The sequence below is a fragment of the Trichoderma virens genome, assembly GCF_000170995.1.
Source record: "Trichoderma virens Gv29-8 chromosome Unknown TRIVIscaffold_92, whole genome shotgun sequence".
In the NCBI taxonomy this organism is placed as follows: Eukaryota; Fungi; Ascomycota; class Sordariomycetes; order Hypocreales; family Hypocreaceae; genus Trichoderma; species Trichoderma virens.
In genome coordinates this window covers 816,693-833,499 of record NW_014013657.1, presented here as the reverse complement: position 1 = coordinate 833,499, position 16,807 = coordinate 816,693, and the positions used below count along the sequence as shown (strand labels likewise).

The 16,807-nt window shown below is 50.3% G+C and overlaps 6 protein-coding genes across 6 annotated transcripts; 3 read left to right on the top strand and 3 right to left on the bottom strand.

Moving 5' to 3' along the window:
* Window positions 1–999: 999 nt before the first annotated feature.
* On the bottom strand, window positions 1,000–5,562 carry TRIVIDRAFT_165017 (uncharacterized protein; the record flags this gene model as incomplete). The annotated part of the gene is made up of 5 exons (XM_014094197.1): window positions 1,000–1,166; window positions 1,452–2,192; window positions 2,328–2,925; window positions 3,062–5,002; window positions 5,053–5,562. The coding sequence occupies 5 exons, from the start codon at window positions 5,560–5,562 to the stop codon at window positions 1,000–1,002; spliced, it is 3,957 nt and encodes a 1,318-aa protein (XP_013949672.1).
* A 3,494-nt stretch (window positions 5,563–9,056) lies between these two features.
* TRIVIDRAFT_196318 (uncharacterized protein) lies at window positions 9,057–10,380 on the top strand (the record flags this gene model as incomplete). Its single annotated transcript, XM_014094196.1, has 6 exons — window positions 9,057–9,086; window positions 9,147–9,182; window positions 9,307–9,470; window positions 9,524–9,617; window positions 9,697–10,229; window positions 10,263–10,380. The coding sequence occupies 6 exons, from the start codon at window positions 9,057–9,059 to the stop codon at window positions 10,378–10,380; spliced, it is 975 nt and encodes a 324-aa protein (XP_013949671.1).
* Window positions 10,381–11,435: 1,055 nt separating this feature from the next.
* On the top strand, window positions 11,436–12,729 carry TRIVIDRAFT_56425 (uncharacterized protein; the record flags this gene model as incomplete). The annotated part of the gene is made up of 2 exons (XM_014094195.1): window positions 11,436–11,812; window positions 11,898–12,729. 2 exons carry the CDS (start codon window positions 11,436–11,438, stop codon window positions 12,727–12,729), a joined length of 1,209 nt encoding a protein of 402 aa, XP_013949670.1.
* A 248-nt stretch (window positions 12,730–12,977) lies between these two features.
* TRIVIDRAFT_214829 (uncharacterized protein) lies at window positions 12,978–14,415 on the bottom strand (the record flags this gene model as incomplete). Its single annotated transcript, XM_014094194.1, has 1 exon — window positions 12,978–14,415. One exon carries the CDS (start codon window positions 14,413–14,415, stop codon window positions 13,171–13,173), a length of 1,245 nt encoding a protein of 414 aa, XP_013949669.1.
* A 1,016-nt stretch (window positions 14,416–15,431) lies between these two features.
* On the top strand, window positions 15,432–16,506 carry TRIVIDRAFT_184888 (uncharacterized protein; the record flags this gene model as incomplete). Its single annotated transcript, XM_014094193.1, has 1 exon — window positions 15,432–16,506. One exon carries the CDS (start codon window positions 15,432–15,434, stop codon window positions 16,227–16,229), a length of 798 nt encoding a protein of 265 aa, XP_013949668.1.
* TRIVIDRAFT_217242 (uncharacterized protein) lies at window positions 15,948–16,672 on the bottom strand (the record flags this gene model as incomplete). The annotated part of the gene is made up of 2 exons (XM_014094192.1): window positions 15,948–16,467; window positions 16,526–16,672. Coding segments are annotated over 2 exons (172 nt in total), but the record flags the coding sequence as incomplete, so codon positions are not given.
* Between the last annotated feature and the right edge of the window lie 135 nt (window positions 16,673–16,807).

Sequence of the window (16,807 nt, the reverse complement as noted above, 5' to 3'; positions counted from 1 at the left end):
GCTGAGGTACTCGGGTGGGAATGTGTGAAACCGGCCGGAATCCCATTCAATCACTTTTCATAGGCATTCTTCGATAATTCTCAGGACTGTAAATTGAATTAAATCAAGAATTGAAAGTGTTGAAACTGCAGCACCACATCTAAGGGGTGTAGAAAAAGAATAACGACGGGCTCCCAATCAACTGATAAGCAGGCCAACCTCCTTGTTTGTCTATTTGTTACCTCTACAACACGCGCTTCGTATTATTGGCGCCTTGACTGGCAAAAACCCCCAGTGATCAACAGAGTGCCAAGCGCTATTCCAGCCCGTAACCTCACGTGCAATTCCGCTCAATCTCAGCTGTGGGACGCCGACGTCAGACGACATCCTTGGCCAAAAGTCCTGTGCCGATCCTCTCAGATTGAGCGGGCGAGGCGCAACCCTCAACAGGTTTGAAAACTCTGCAAGCGTTCAACGCTCTTAAGCGGCTCTTTTAACGTGAACTTGTCAAGTAAGAGATATCGGCGATTAGCACCCGAGATGCTTCGGGGGCACGAGAGCCGGTCAGTGGTCCATGTATAAAGCTCAGTTGGAACGCGGCCCGGTTAGGGTCGATGTCAAACCAGGCACATCCGCCTCCAATGTTAAATACATGTATGGAAGCATTTCCTTTGTAGTGAATCAGGGAAGTCCGAGTGCGCCCAGTCGGGCCGTACCCAGGATGATACCGGCCTCGGCTTGGTGGATACATATTTTGACAATGCCGGAGCCCACGATCCGGATCCGCGTCGGATCCGTGTGATGAGCTCGGGGAGAGCCGACGCAAGCAAACCTATTGCAGCAGCAGCCATGAGGGTTAGCAAATTTAGTGCCATTTGGCGGTTTCTACGAACATGTAGATGGTGGTTTAAGACGCCTCTCTTTCACTTGTTCAACTTAAAGATTGTTCATCTTAATTACTACCTAGGTAGTAGATGACATAGCCAGATGCCCTGCAGTACTATAGGTAGTAGCAACATTTCACACCAGCACCTTGTCCAGTGCGCCAACAGCAAACTGGAAACGGAGAATAATGCCGCGCCTACAACCAAGAATAACAAACCCATCATAAATTGCAATTCTAATGGGCCGGTACTCCGGGGGTAGCCATAGCACCCGCTGTTGCCCTCTTAGAATCCACGTCCCTTCTTCGCAAATTGTAAATGTAGAGAAAATGTTTCTGCTTATTGGCATGTGTTCGTTTGGCGGAGCATTAATGGAGCTTTCGTCATTAAAAATATGCATACGCAATTTGGCCTGAAGATGCTGCCTAGAAATTCGAGAGTCGTAAGATAGCCCCTCGAAGAAGTCGTGAAAAGTTTCCAGATGTGTGCCCGTGCGTACGTCGTAGGTTAGAACAGTACCGGGTTCGAGCGTCGCCGCAATCAGTGCATCATCTGGTGAAAACACCAGAGCTATAGTTCTAGCAGGACGGACACTCTCCAAAGTGTAAGGGTTGCTGATATGTCGTAAGCTTTCACCTGTAGTTATATCCCATATCTCAATGCCATCCTCTAGGTAGATGCTTGCTGCCAAGAGATAACCGTCTGACGAGAAAGTCATTGCGTCAGCCCAATACCTCCTATTTCCAAAATCGAGTCTCCGCAGGCTCACGCCTGAAGAAACATCCCAAATCTCAATAGAACTCTCGCCGGCGGCCGCCAACCGCCTGCTATCCGGAGAAAATACCATACATGCAATAGTATCTGTTTCGTATTCAAACTGTTTCAAACAAGCGCCAGTGAGCGGATCATAAATTTCGATAAAGCATCTTACCAAGGTGGAGGAGAATGATGCTGTTGCAAGTTGTGTGCCATCTGACGAAAATACAATTGCCTCAACAGTAATATCGGGCTTTCCAAGTATTTTCATGGATGAATCAATGGCCATGTCCCATATTTCGATCTCGTAATATCCTGATGCGATCAATAGGCCATCCGGAGAAAGAGCAGTTATGCCGTCGGCGGGCATCCATCCAAGATTGAGAAGTCGTAGATACTCGCCTGTGGCAGAATCCCAGATCCTAAAACTTCCGTCACCATACTGCGACATCAGTCTCGTAGGGGTCGCTAAGAAATGAAGCTCGTATAAATCAATGGCTGGGTAACCGCTTATTTTCGATAGGCACGTGCCTGTTGAAGTATCAAAAATGAGAATCTCATCATATATTTCCACTGCCAATTGCGAAGCGTCGGCCGAAAATGCCGACACATCAGCCTGAGTACAAGCCTTCGCATCGAGAGCAGGCAGATGCCTATCTGCAGTTAAATTCCAGATGTGAATTCGCCCGTCACGCCTATCCAACAGACAGGCGAGGTGTGTTCCATCCGGTGCAAATGCAGTGCATGTACTCTCCCATGCATCGGTTCTGAGATTGTGTGTCTTCAGTTCTATACCTGTGCCGAGATCCCAGGTTCGGATGGCATTCTTGATACCTGGGTTGTAGCAGATTGCAGCCAACCATAGCCCATCTGATGAAAATGCCAAGTTTTGAACAGATACATCGTCCTCGAATGTATATAGGCATGTCGATGTTACTATATTCCATATCTGGACCATTTCAGTTGATATAGTGGCCAAGTGCTGGCCTTGAGGTGAAAAGACTATCCGGCGAAGTCGACGTTGACACATGAATGTATGCAGACACGCCCCTGTCTCCAAGTCCCAGATCTTGACTATCCCATTCCGTGACCCGGATGCTAACTGTGTTCCATCTGGAGAAAAATCCAACATTCTGACCTTTGTCTCATGTCCTTCAAGGGACTGGAGGCGTGCAGTCCATCCTACTGGCATCTCCGGTTTTGTGTTAATCCACTTTGGCCCCTCGGTCTCCTCATACATCTGTCGTACCATGCTGGAAGTCGGGCTAAAAATAATGGCCGAGTTGTAGATTTGCAGAGGTGCAAGCTCAACTCCAATTTTATGTGAAAGAACAAAGCGATAAACATCCTCTATAAGATTTCGCATTATGCACATGCATTCATCACCAGTCGTCTAGGCATTGGTTAGAGTTTTCTTGTCTTATTGTCAGAGGTCCACTTACCAATTTCTTCAATATCCCAACACTCCTTGCGGCATCTGGCATCCTCTTTATTAAAATGAGTGCCTCCAACCAATTCAATAGTTTTTCCTTGAGAAAACGGTGGATGACACCATTGTCCTGCAAACTCAACATACATTTCTCTCTTTCCAAGTCATTGACGGCTTTGAGATGATCCACCCAATAGACACAAGAGTATTGTGCGTGTCTCAGTACATCGTGATCGTGGCTCGGTGTATACTCTTCGATGAGGGCGCCAGGATGGTGGAGATCATACATGTCGCGCCGCAGAGTCATTGATAAGATTTCCAACGACTTCGAAAAGACGGTATAGTGCTGGCCTCCAAGTTCAGAGACAAGCATCCTGTCTTTGAGCAGGAAGTCCTGGGCCGATTGGTGAACAAACCGCACCACATCGTCTCTCACAACCAGGAAAGATCCACATGAGGCAACTATTTCCTCAAGATCTTCTCTGCTGAACTTGTCCTCAACGTTCAAGAGAGATGCCAATTCTGCCAGTGTGACAGGCCGGTAGACGACAGCAACTAGTTTAAGAATCCTCTCACACAAGTCGGAGTCTTCCGATTCACGAATTTGCTGCATCATTCTCTCGTAGAGAGGGACAAGATCGGATGGAAATTCTGCCATCTTCTTCACCACATGCCGTTTGCGCACTGACATTTTTAACAATTCTTTGCAAACCAAGGCCACCCACAAAAACGTTCCTCTCGCATGATTGATCAGGTAGTCTCGAACCACTAGCTCAGTCTCATCGTCCAGCCCTTTTGCTTCTTTTAGTCGGGTTGTTTTGTGAGTGATATAAAAGCTAACTGCTTCGGAGACTGATTGTTCGTTTAGTTCAAGAGAGAATCGAATCTTTTGTGAGATTGTGCCTAATTTCTCCTCGATTCCAGTCCAATTTCGGCTTGACACAATCCATTTCGCGTGAGAACTTGCAGATCTCCCAACGATGAGATCAAGGAGCCGGTCTAAATCAGTCTGACATTCATCAAGTGCATCAATCATAAACACTTGACCCTCCATGGTGGGATCTTCCAGAAGCTTGGTGAAAATTTGGGACAACACAATCCAGGAATTAGCATCCTGGAACAATTCTGCACCCCCCTGTTCGTATTTCTCTTGAATATGTGAGAGAAGCTGTCGGTTTGTATCAACCAATAGGTATATGAGGCCGCGCAAAATAGCTGTAGCATTGTTAAGTCGCGGATCAGTAGCCTGGCAGAAGAAATAGCACGGCTTGATATTTAGACTTTGCAGTTCATCAATGATGCCGCACAGAAGCATGGTCTTCCCTTTGCCAGGGTCGCCTTTGATCCACAACAGGTGGTTTTCCTTCTCATCCCGCCAGGCAATAAAGTCATCATGATTTATAGCCCAACCATAGGCGCCTTGTAAAAGGCCACCATTTGTATCTTCGATTCGGGACTTATCATCGCGGGGATCGGTGATCCGTAAGTCTTTTAGGCATCGTTCTTCTTCCTTACTGAGGATATGTTCCTGAATCTTTGGCCAAATGCCCTGTATTTCGCTTTGGAGCAATTTGCTCGCAGAATCAATCTCGTCAAGTCTTCTTTGTGTCTCCAGAGCATTGAATATTCTCGAATCTTCCTGGACAATCACCTCGGCATTCCGGATATCATCCAATTGAGCTGCCCAGTTATCAGCCTTGATTGCATCTCTCCAGATCGCCGGTCCATGCAGGCGATAATAACGACACACGCTCTTCATTTGGTAGAGTAGAAGTTTCTGGTATAGATCAATTATATGTTTTTCCATCTGAACTCGCAATGGATGCGACGCAGATTCAATTGCATTACTATCCGAGAGGAGTTCCGCAAGATGCCAATACCAGTCCATCCTTGATACGACATAGAGTATGCCTTGATGGTTTGCTGTGGTTTCTTGGATGGAATTTGAGATTATCTTAGTTGCCATTAGTCACAGTCCAACTCAAATTCAGCTCGTAACCCTACCTCGAGAGCAAAGCAGACACCAGTCCAAGCAACAGCCGCCTCTGGAACAGCTCGAACAGCTTGACCCATGGCAGTGCTAACTGTTGCTAAGCCACTGCCAATTTTCTGCTTTGCTGCAATTCTTTCTTTCTTTCTCTCCAATGCCGTCTCTACAATCATTTGCATTTGTTTCCATCTTTCGTCATACGCCCCATCGATTCGATTGGCCAGAGCGGCGGGTTCTGTAGAATCATGTCGACTGCGGAGAAGTTCTGTAGAGAGGATTTTCTCGTATGACTCCACAAGCTCGGCATTATTCGATTTCAGCTGTTCGTATGCTTCATTCCATAACCTCCCTTTAAGCCGCCTGGGCTCAATATTGGGCTTGGGATTTGGTGCAGGCTTGGGATTAGGCACGGGTTCATGAGGCACAGAGGGGAAATTGGGCGAAACATATGCTTGTGCTCCGTCATCTTTCTTCGTATCTGTGTTTGACAGCTTTTCTTTCAGCCTTTTCAACAATCGCGGCATTTCTCTTCAGGGCTTTTTAACTGGGGGAAAGAAGATAGAAATCCTGGATAGGTGGGCGGTGTGTGATTCATGTTGTTGATAAATACAAGTCAATCTCCATGAGCTAACAAATGAGTGCCTGCAGGTTCGGCCATGCAGAGCAGAACATGTGTAGACCTACCCTAGAGAGGCACGAATATTTGGGTACTATCGTCAGAACTGTCATCTTGTAAAACTGAGCGAGGATTCACAATCTTGTTGGTGATGTATTGCAAAATGGCACACGGGAAGCCGCTAATCATTTTTCGTCAGTGCATTCTTTTTGCGCATCGATATTTGAAACATCTGGCATATATCTATAGGCGTCAAAATAATGAAGCTCTACGAGAAGAAATGTTGGGACACGTAGAAGGATAGCATGGGGCTTCATAATGCAAAAAAGGTCAACACTAAGCACGTGATCCGCTACAACAGGCGCCCAACGCCTGGAACATCTTCCGTAGTATAGTGGTCAGTATGCAAGCTTGTCACGCTTGAGACCCGGGTTCAATTCCCGGCGGGAGAGATTTTTTGCCCTTTTGCTGTGAAGACATTTACTTTTTAAGCAGCTGATAGTGTGCTATCGTATCCTCTTTCCTTTTGCGCCCACATTCGACTGAACTGGAACATCTGTAGGCGACTGCGAGTACACGGAGCGTATGGTCCGGGATATTGAGGCGCGTGTGCAGGTGGCCTCAGAAGCTCCGATACCCAATGATGGGATATTCTCACTACGACAACAATGTCCGCTGTGGATCTAGCCCGGTTGTTTGCCTTATTTTGCTTTCTTACGAGTACGGAGTACAGGCACGAGAATATGGACTGCCAAGAGCAAGACCGTGTCCATCCGCTAGGAATATCGGGACTTGTAGCACTCCGCAAGCGAAACACACGGGACGGCACAGTGAATGATGGAAACAAAGCAGGCGATTGTTCCGACGATCCATGTGCCGGTCATCGATCAGGCAGGGAAATGAGAGCGCAATTTTAAAAAAGAAGAAGGAAAAAAAAAAAACACGAAAAAACAAGGGCATCCAACCACGGGAAGGGACCCGCTTAGCTTGTGGAAGCAATTTAATCGTAACACACGATTCACACTAATAAGCCGGAGACGGGCCTCTTATAGGATGATGTCGTTTGAGCTGTGGATGGTGTCTATGTACAGCATTCATAGTGCATGTAATCGGAGGCACGCAACTGGAAGCGATACATGCTCGTATTCTATATAGATTTAGAGCGTAGGAGTCGCCTCACGAAGGGAGCATATACACGAAAAAAAAAAAAAGATGAGATTGCCATTTTTAGAGCAATGACGCAGCTCTGCAGAGGCGCGATTTGCGGTGCTCTCCCTCTGGCCAACGGAGCTGCTGTGGAGAATCAAAAGCCGAAAATACACATATGGCGCTACTTTACATGCATGAACATGCCCTGTGCTTTGGGCCTTTGGTTGGGAGTAAGCCGGGATTCTGATATGGAAAGATATTGTTCTGCAGAGTCCGTGTAGTACTAGTGTGCATGGAGGGAGAAGCTCAAAAGTTCCCATTGGCTCGCTAAAGGGGGTTTGAGGGTGTTGGTGAAGAAAAAGAAGGAAGAAGAAAAAAAAGGAAGCAAAGAAGGAAAAAAGAAAAGAAAGAAAATGGCCAACCAACTTGCATGATGATCAGCTGCAAGATGCAATGTGTATCAGCTTGGCGACGCGACAGCTGGAGCGTCAGGCAAGGCTTTACGAGCCACACGTTGATATGCGGCGCCACGTAGCTCTACATCAAGGCTGGTAGTGGTACTCCATGCTAATGTACGTGATGTCTGAGGGACATGTCGATTGGCCGTCGCTATTAGCCATACGAGGAAAGCCGCTTGGTTAGCACGCACACTTCGTGCCAGTGGCAACGGCTTGAATTATAGGGCGCTATAGCGCATCCTAATGGTGTCTTACTGCATGCTGCAGCCGTGGACTGGAATCATCAATGGTGTTGGGACTGAGGATATTTGCAATTGATGTACGGAGTACAAACTGCACCGCTGTACAGTACTCCGTATTCAATGCCAGGTACCTGTACTTTTGTAATTAGCATAGTCAGACATTAATATTCCATCCCGCGGCGCTCGACCCCTAACGTGATATCAGGTCGCACCCATTGTTCCTCCGTTTGCGTCTCTTTGTCTCAGTACAGTACTTCGTCGAATGGTCAGCTTTCCCAAACAAGGGTGATCCCCTGTCAAAAAGGGCTGGCAAGCCAATCACATGGCACATAACCCTAGCGTGGGATCACCCGAGGCTCCACCTCGTCCACTCAGCAAGCCCGTTCCTGCTTTAGCTGCCAAGTTGGGCCCAGCAGCACCTGGACCTGGCCTAAAAAGTTGAGGCCGGGCGTGCTAGACTCGGTGCTAGGCTCAGTAACAAGCGCTAGACCCAGTGTTGGGCCCGGGGGGCTTGACGGGGCTTAGGGGGAGAAACGAGCAACATCCAAGGCACCTGCAACATGCTCGTGTTAGCGGCGGCGGCCCAACCACTGGCATTGGAAACAGCGTGCACTGGTGCTGTTATGGATGAGCCTTGGCAGCCCAAAAGGTCCTTGTTTAGGTGCTATAGCCGGTTGCTGGACCGTAGAGTACGAGTAGAGAGACGTACTCGTACACAAGAACAGTATACTACCAATGATGGCCCTCGGTCTTTATTGTACTGTCTGTGTACATCGCCGGCGCCGCTCCCTTGTAATACGACTCCCTTGGTACATGCCTCAGACACAATCGGTATCGCCAGGCGCTGTCCCCCGGCCCAAGCTCCCAGTTGCTGCAGGTGCGTCGAACACCCCCAGTTTTCCGTCGGACGGCCAGCAAGTCTCCCTTGCTTAGGACTCGACATCCTTTTTTCCCACTCTCCTCCTCCACAGCCAGCATAACCCACCTTGAAGCGAGAAGGCCTCGTCTCTGACCAGATTGGAGCGTCTGGCAAGACCCGAATCAAGGCCCAAACCAAGGCACGGACGGGGCGACGCATTGGAGACGATCCATTCACAGTCAGGCCTCGACACCGCGCATACAAGTATTACACATACACCGCCGACGACGCTTCTTATTTTGGGCTACTTGTCGAGTACTTCGCCCCATTGCTGTCGCAACCGATAGCGCGCAGTCACGTCGATATAAGCACCAGCAATCTCACAGCCTCGTGTGGCCTCCAACACTCGATCCGACCAGAACGGACCCCGGAAGCGAGAAGGAGGAAAAAGGAAAGCGACAGAGAAAAAAGCAAGAGCTCGAGCCTCTTTTCATCTCGGCCCCGATACGCGCTCCCGACCAGCCTCTGCAGCTGCCTTAGCGCCACCTGCAAACGAGACGCCGACTTGCAGCATCCGACGATCGATCTCGCTCCTGTCCTGCTGCCCATCCCGCCAATTCTTCCACCCCGATTGTGATTGCACCGCTGGATGCTGCTCGCGTGCTGATCGAACTGCAAAGCATCCGCAATCACAATGGGGTCCACAGCCTTTGGCAACTTTAACGTATGCCGTCGCCCGACCTCTGCGCTTTTGGTGTAGCTAGCTGACCAAGTTTGTATACAGGACTTTTGCAAAGATTCGACCCTGCCGGTCTGCAACGTAAGTGCTGGCTGGGATATGAGAGTGGACAGAAAGAGACAAGAGACTGGAAGTAAAGGAGATTTTGTTTTCGGGAGGGAAGCTAACCATCCGTCAACCGCAGTTGCTATCTGAAGAATTCAAGAACCAAACCGGCCCCTGGGGAGGATGTACGCTCACAGGAATCCCGCTCAGCGGCGGCCGGCATCTGGGTAACGTTGGATCAATCATCCTATGTGGCCTCGGTATTGCCATGGCATCGTTCCTCATCATCAAATCGGACAGGAAAAAGGCTGCTGTGGGCCGTCGGTATGTGTTACCGTGCATATACCTCAAAAAACAGAGCTAACGTGGCGCGATAGCGAAATTCAACTGTTCCTTCTTGGCTATATTCTCATCAGCATCTGCGAAATCTTTTCAGTTGGCGAAATCCCCCTCGGCAAAACCGTAAGAGTGGTACGTTTACCAGCTAACTCGTTTCGTTGCCCTTACTCTCATGTCTCTTGTTCGTGATATATTGACACTCCTGGTTTAGGTTTTTAGTGGCATTCACATTGGCTTGATCATCGCGACTACCTGGATTCTTATGCTCAACGCCGTTGTTGGATACCAGCTGCTCGATGACGGAACCCCGTTATCTCTGGCCCTGCTATTTGGCTCTGCCGGCGCCCTCTTTATTGGAACTGGCTACATTGCTCTCGACACGGGATTCAGCTGGACCGGATTCTGGGACAGCAGCTACCACCTTCCAAACCGCAACATTGCCCTCTATGTGTTATACCAGCTTATTCCCCTGGTGTTCCTCGTTGCATTTTTCGTCCTTGAAACCATCCTGGTCCTTCGAATCCTGGGAGAGCTTCGCCCCATGATCTATTTGGCTGCTGCCGCCCTCTCCTTTGCCGTTGGTCAGGTTTTCAACTACGTTATCAGCAAGTACATTTGCGATGGGACCAGTGGCAAGATTGACGGAGCTCTTTTCGAGACACTATTCACGCTTCTGGCTGTCGGCTTGGTCTGGGTCTTCTGGTCAAGCATCACTGAGGACGACTGGCCCATGCCGGCAACAGAGTCTTACACCTCTCCTGGCTATACGACTGCCAGTGCGGCGTATGCCAATGCGGGATACGCCAACCAGAGCTATTCCAACCAAGGCTATGCCTCGCAATCCTACAACTCCCACTCCCACTCCCAATCCTACAACTCTCAACCATACAACTAAGATAATCTTGCAACATTTTGGGTTTTGAACCTCGGCGTTTACAGGCGGCAGCATTGACGGCTTCACTCTTTTCTTGTTAATTTCTGCTTTTCATATATATATACGTTTTCCCCCGACGAGTTGATTACGAGTCGAACGACGCGCTCACGCAGCACATATGAAACTGGCTGAAATACGCCAGCAGTGATGGATTTCCTTATTGGTTAGTGGAGGGGGGAGACTGAGTGACCAGCCGCATTATGTTGGAGCTAAAGTTGCTTTATGTTTATTCTGTTTCTTTTGTTCAGCCCTCCTATAGCGAGGTGTTTGGGCTTCTTTGGTAATAATGTTTTGCGTACTGGTGTCGCTTTGGTTGGAAGGCATCTGGTGAGTTGGCGAAAGATTGTGGGAGAAAAAACATATGTTCCGGTTTCTAGGTTACTCGCTAAAGGAGCTTCATGGCCCGATAGCCTGTACAGTGGTTTAGATATGACTTTGTAGTATACCCCGGTGGAGTGAGTAATAATTGAAAGATGATGTTTTACAAGAGGACAATGAAATGGAATTTGCATTGATTGGAATAACATTGTGTCGTTTACTGTAGCAGTTGTTCTCATGTTAAGCTGTGAAATTTAGCATCAATGAATCTGATAGGCCGTCGTGCTTAGTGGGGAACTAGGAGCACTAACGAGGCTGAGATAAGTCTCCAGCTTAGCAGCCTTATCGATTTCCATCACTTAGACTTTCCAACCTGCACGTCATCTACCTTTTATTCTGCCAACTGCACGCACTCTTTCACTTTTCTTATCACAAGCCTAAATTCTAATTTATTTTTTCCACGCATAACCTCTCCCACTTACGCCCAATTCACCATGGCCGACTCCGATGGCGAGTTCGTTGCCGACGACATGTCCGACGACGACATCATGGATCACACCGTGACGGACGGCGACCCGAGCGCGGCTCGCTCCAAGGGCTCGAAGGTGTCCAAGAAGAAGCGCGACCGCAACGCATCAAAAGCATGGGAGCAGTCTAGACGAACGTGGGAGACGGATCTCCCCGAGGAAGACGATGGCATGCTCAACCTAGCTGGCTACGAGGCTGAGCGACGCCGACGGCTGCTGCGCGACACGACGCCTCTGCAGAGGGGCATCATACGGCATTTGGTGCTGGTGCTGGACATGTCGTTTGCAATGGCGGAAAAGGACCTGCTGCCGACGCGGTATCGGCTGACGCTGAGCTACGCGGCAGCGTTTGTGCGGGAGTACTTTGAGCAGAACCCGATTTCACAGCTGGCGATTGTGGGCATGAGAGACGGCGTAGCGGTTCGGGTCAGTGATATGGGAGGGAATCCTGCAGAGCACTTGGAGCGGCTGAGGGACTTGGATGGGCAGGATCCTCAGGGGAATCCGAGCCTGCAGAATGCGTTGGAGATGTGTCGAGGAGCGTTGTTGTGAGTGTTGCTAGCCCCTTCTACCCAGGTGTCGATTCGCCTATGATTGTGGCATGCAGTATGCTAACTTGAGGTTGGATGATAGCCATGCTCCTTCGCACGGCACACGAGAAGTGCTCATTATCTACGGCGCCCTACTCTCGAGCGATCCCGGTGACATTCACGACACAATCAGCAATCTCATTGCTGAACGAATACGGGTTTCTGTGGTTGGACTGTCCGCCCAGGTTGCCATCTGCGCGGAGCTCTGTTCTAGAACAAATGTGGGAGATGACTCGCAGTACAATGTCGCCATGGACGAAACACACTTCAAGGACCTCTTCCTGGCCATCACGACCCCCCCTGTGAACCGGACCAAGGAACAGAGTACATCCAGTCTCTTGATGATGGGCTTCCCCTCACGGACACTTGCCCCTGGTGGGACTACTAGCTACTGCGCCTGTCACAGTAAGCCTTGTCGAGAAGGATACCTCTGCACTCGATGCGGCGTGAAAGTGTGCCGGCTGCCTTCAGAGTGCCCCGCTTGTGGGCTGACGCTCATTCTATCAACACATCTTGCTCGTTCATATCACCACCTTTTCCCGTTGCGGAACTGGGTTGAAGTACCGTGGGCTGAAGCGACGCGATCAATAGCTTGCTTCTCCTGCCAGTGTCCCTTCCCGGAACCCCCCAAACCGAACAAAGAAAAGGGCAAAGACGAAGCGCCGACAAAAGCACCGGCCAAAGGCGTGAGCGAAAGCGGGAGATACAAGTGTCAAGTGTGTGGCAATCATTTCTGCATCGACTGTGATGTCTTTGCTCATATGGTGATACACAACTGCCCTGGATGCCAGAGCCGGGCTCCAGATGCGGCGCCGCCAATAGAGGCAAATGGGAACGGGCATACCAATGGTGGAGTTATGGTTATAGATGGGTAGATGATCATAGGGTGAACTTTTACTGCAAGAAGCGCCATGGGGTAATGCTGGATACTTTTACAAATATGCCATCTTTTTTTATATTTTTTTTTAGTTCACGGCGTTTAGATATTAGCATTATACGGAGCATACGGTTGGAACCCTATTGACGGGGAGATACCATTCCAGCTGCCTACTCTAGGTAGTGTCATCGAAAGTTAGCGATACGGAGAAAAGTCAACAACAAGATATCACTTGGAGAAGCCAATGAGCTTTTTGAAATATATTCAAATTTCATTTTCAGCATGATTCGTAATCGTGGCTGTTAACTACCCTAATGCTCCCATTTTGCATCATATGGATGCCCAGTACATAAACTCCCAAAGCTGTGTAGTAAACATAAAAATATCATTGATCGGCGGCTTCCTTTCACGCCCTTCCTTTTAGTGGGGTATTACAAAATTACAAGTTTCCTCGCTCGGCCTGCTCGCGCTCAATAGCCTCGAACAAGCTCTTGAAGTTACCGGCGCCGAAGCCCTCGAAGTTGTTTCTCTGGATAATCTCGATGAAGACGGTAGGGCGGTCCATGAGCGGCTTGGTGAAGAGCTGCAGGAGATAGCCGGCCTCGTCGTAGTCGATGAGGATGTTGAGGCGCTGGATGGTGTCCAGGTCCTCCTTGAGCTGCCAGTTGCGCTTCTCCGTCTTGAGGCGCTGGCGCATGGTATCGTAGTATGTGGACGGGACGTTGATGAACTCGACGCCGCGGGCGCGGAGGGCCGAGACGGAGGTGATGATGTCGGGGGTGAGGAGGGCGATGTGCTGGACGCCCGGGCCAGAGTTGAAGATGACATACTCCTCGATCTGGGACTTCTTCTTTCCCGGAGCGGGCTCGTTGATGGGCATCTTGACAAGGTTGTTGGGCGAGGCCATGACGATGGAGTTGAGGGCCGAGAACTCGGTGCAGATCTGCGAGTCGTCGACGGACCAGAAGCGGTGGAAGGACAGGCACTGCTCGTAAAAGGCACAGGCAGAGACCATTTCGTTCCACGACTGGTTGCCGACGCAGTGGTCGATGCGGGCAAGGGGCACGTTGGGCATCTCCACGGCAGCGGTGCGCTTGTTACCAGCGCGGAAGCCCGGCAGGAAAGGTCCAGTGTAAGCCCGGCGGTTGATGAGAGTGTGGGTGGTGTCGCCATAAGTGCAGATGACGGCCGTGGTGACGGAGCCGTGCTCATCCTTGGTGGCCGTTGGGCCCTGGACGGCAATGGCACCCTCGGCCACGGCCTTGTTGTAAACGGCCTCGACGTTGTCAACCTCAAAGGCAACGTCCTTGACGGCATCGCCGTGTCTCTCGAGGTGAGCGTGAATCTCCTTCAGGAGCTTCCTCTCCGCGTCGGAGATGGTCTCATCCTCGGGGAGGTGGGCCAACGACCGCAGAGGCGATGTGAAGACGAAGCGGACGCCGTTGTTGCAGACGACGTATGAAGCGAAGTACCGGCTGCCGGTCTCGAGCCCACGATAGGCCGTGGTCTCAAACCCAAAGAGGGTGGTGTAATAGGCGGCCGCCTGCTTGGCGTTGCCAACCCACCACGTTACGTGGTCATAGCCGGTGAAGTCGGCGGGGGCCTGGATGGCGAAGTTGTCGGGGTTGGTGCCGTTGTTTGCAGGTCGCTGCTCTGGGGAGTTGCTGATAGCAGAAGGGGACATTGCCACTTAGAAGGTATTGGGGGGTGAAACTGGGGGAAACCGGTTTTGTGTCTGTTTGAACAGTGTGATGGGGTTAATCGATATAGACTCGAGGGTCTGAGATTGGTATGCTCGTGATTTATATATATATTTGTATATATCAGATTCAGGCTTGGTGAGTGTCCAATGACAGGTCTGTGTGCCCCCAGGAGGGCAACACCACGGGTTTATGAATCCTGCGAGCTTCATCGAAAGCTACCCTTCTGAGCCATCGGAAAGCTCCCGCACGCCGAGCAAAGCGAGCAGCCCGTGGATTCTAGCGGCCCAAGGCGCCTCCTCTCCCTTTCTCCCTTTCTCCCTCTGCTTCAAGGTTTCAGAGGCGGCTTACGTTGGTTCCGTAGGGCTATTCCTTTATCCTTCCGCTAGCTCCGATCCCATCCAATCTCTCATAAGCAAGCGCTCTCACTGGCTGCCTGCCATGCGGGGGCCACGCCGCGATCGTCAATGCGCCCTGGAAGCTCCTTTTTGCAGCGTCGAGGCCGTAGCGCCGGGACACAAAGACGCTGACTGCCGTGCGGAATGATGCCGCTCCGGCGGTGCCAGCCGAGGAGAGCCGACAATGGCCGCCCCACCAGCGCCCGGCTTAAGTTCCGTTGCCACCGACTCGCTGGGGATGACGCATGTGGGCGCCCGCGCTCTCCAGCATCTGGCGGTTGAGCTTAGGCGATCGATCGTCTGATGGCAGAAAAGTTCCGCTTCGGTGTGACTTTGTTGCTGATAAGCTCCGTCGGCTGCCGAAGGCCTGGTCGTAAAGTTTTAGTTGAGCACAAGGCCTGAGGCCCGTCACTTGACGCGGCTACTCAAGGGACATTGCGCCAGCGGATAGGCTGTCCGGGTTTCATATGAATTCTCTCTTTTCCAGACCCATTGGACGTTTGTTCAAATCATCTCATCCCTGTGAAACTTACACAAGTAACCTTTGATATCTCCTTGTGTTTTCCGTCACCTCCACTTGTCCACCCAGAAACACCACCAAAATGACGACAGTATCGCTGAGCCAGCACGACATCAACGTGCTCGAGAAGATCAAGGATCCCGAGTCCAACCCGGCCGCAGGCATCGTGATTGACTCTGCGCTGCCTCGTGATCCTCAAATTGTCGACCACAGCGTGTATGAGAGAGTGGTAGAGAGAGAACGCACCATCATTCGCACGCTGCAAGCCATTGAGATGCAGCTCAGCAGCTTCCAGAGCGAGGACGACGCCGACAAGGCCATTGAGAGCTACAAAAGCTGCGTGTCAGATTTTGGTAATCTCATTTCAGACTATCCTCTCTATGCTAGCGCGAGAAACAACCGCGCGCAAATCATGCGACGGCTGTATGGAGATGGCATGCTGCTCAACTACACAGCGACCATGCCTATGCCGCTGATTCCCCAGCCAGAACAGTCGGAGAAGAGAAAGGCGGCAAATGATACACTTGAGGATATGGAAACTGCAATCCGGTTGCTCACTCCATCTTCGCCATCAGCTCCCATGTCTGCACAGGCTGCGCGAACGCTGTCCATGGCGCACACGCAACGAGCTGCAATCTACCTAAGAACAGCCAAGCTCATGTCAGATCGCCAGTTGGACCTTGACGACAGCCGCGAGGAAGCCACTTGGTCCCGCATAGATTTTGAAGAAGCCGCTTCAAGAGATCTAGCGCTTGGAGGCAGATATGGAAATCAGATTGCAAAGGCCTTGGCCGTCAGTGTCAACCCAACAGCAAAACTTTGCGGCCAGATGGTTCGAGAAGCGATGAAGAAGGAGTATGGTCCTGCGTTTGAGATGTAAAATGTGTTTCCTTTATGTTTGTTTGTTTGCTTAAAGAGCCAGCTGGGTACATGAGATCATTCTTGTGTGTTTATTTCCCATGAGAAAACTAGATGGATTATGAAATTTGGCCAGCCATAGTCAACATTGGCCTCAACTTTGGCGTTTTGTGTATATAGAGAGCATGGAATGGTGGCGTTTCTTGAACTGAACGCCTTAACACGGCGATGAAATCTACTTCTTGGAGAGCCCAACGCGTCTATAACCAAATAAATCAGCGCACAGGAAGTGTTGTAATTGTCATTTGCGTCTCATACCGTAGACCAGCTTCTATCGTCTCATTGGTTGTCTTGCCCTTGCCCTTCTCTTCACGATTGATCCTAGTTGCCGCTGCCGATAATCCAATCACGACGGCAAAGATAGGGTCGGCGACCCGAGAAATGATGTAAGTCGGCGCAGGCATGCTTGAAACTGAATTTGCTCTCTTTACCCGCACTCCCACGAGCTGCAAGTGGATATAACGCTCGTTTTATCTTATCCCAAGATTCATTTGGACACCAAAGAGCGAATAGGGAGGGGCTAATTTTGGGGGCGCACGG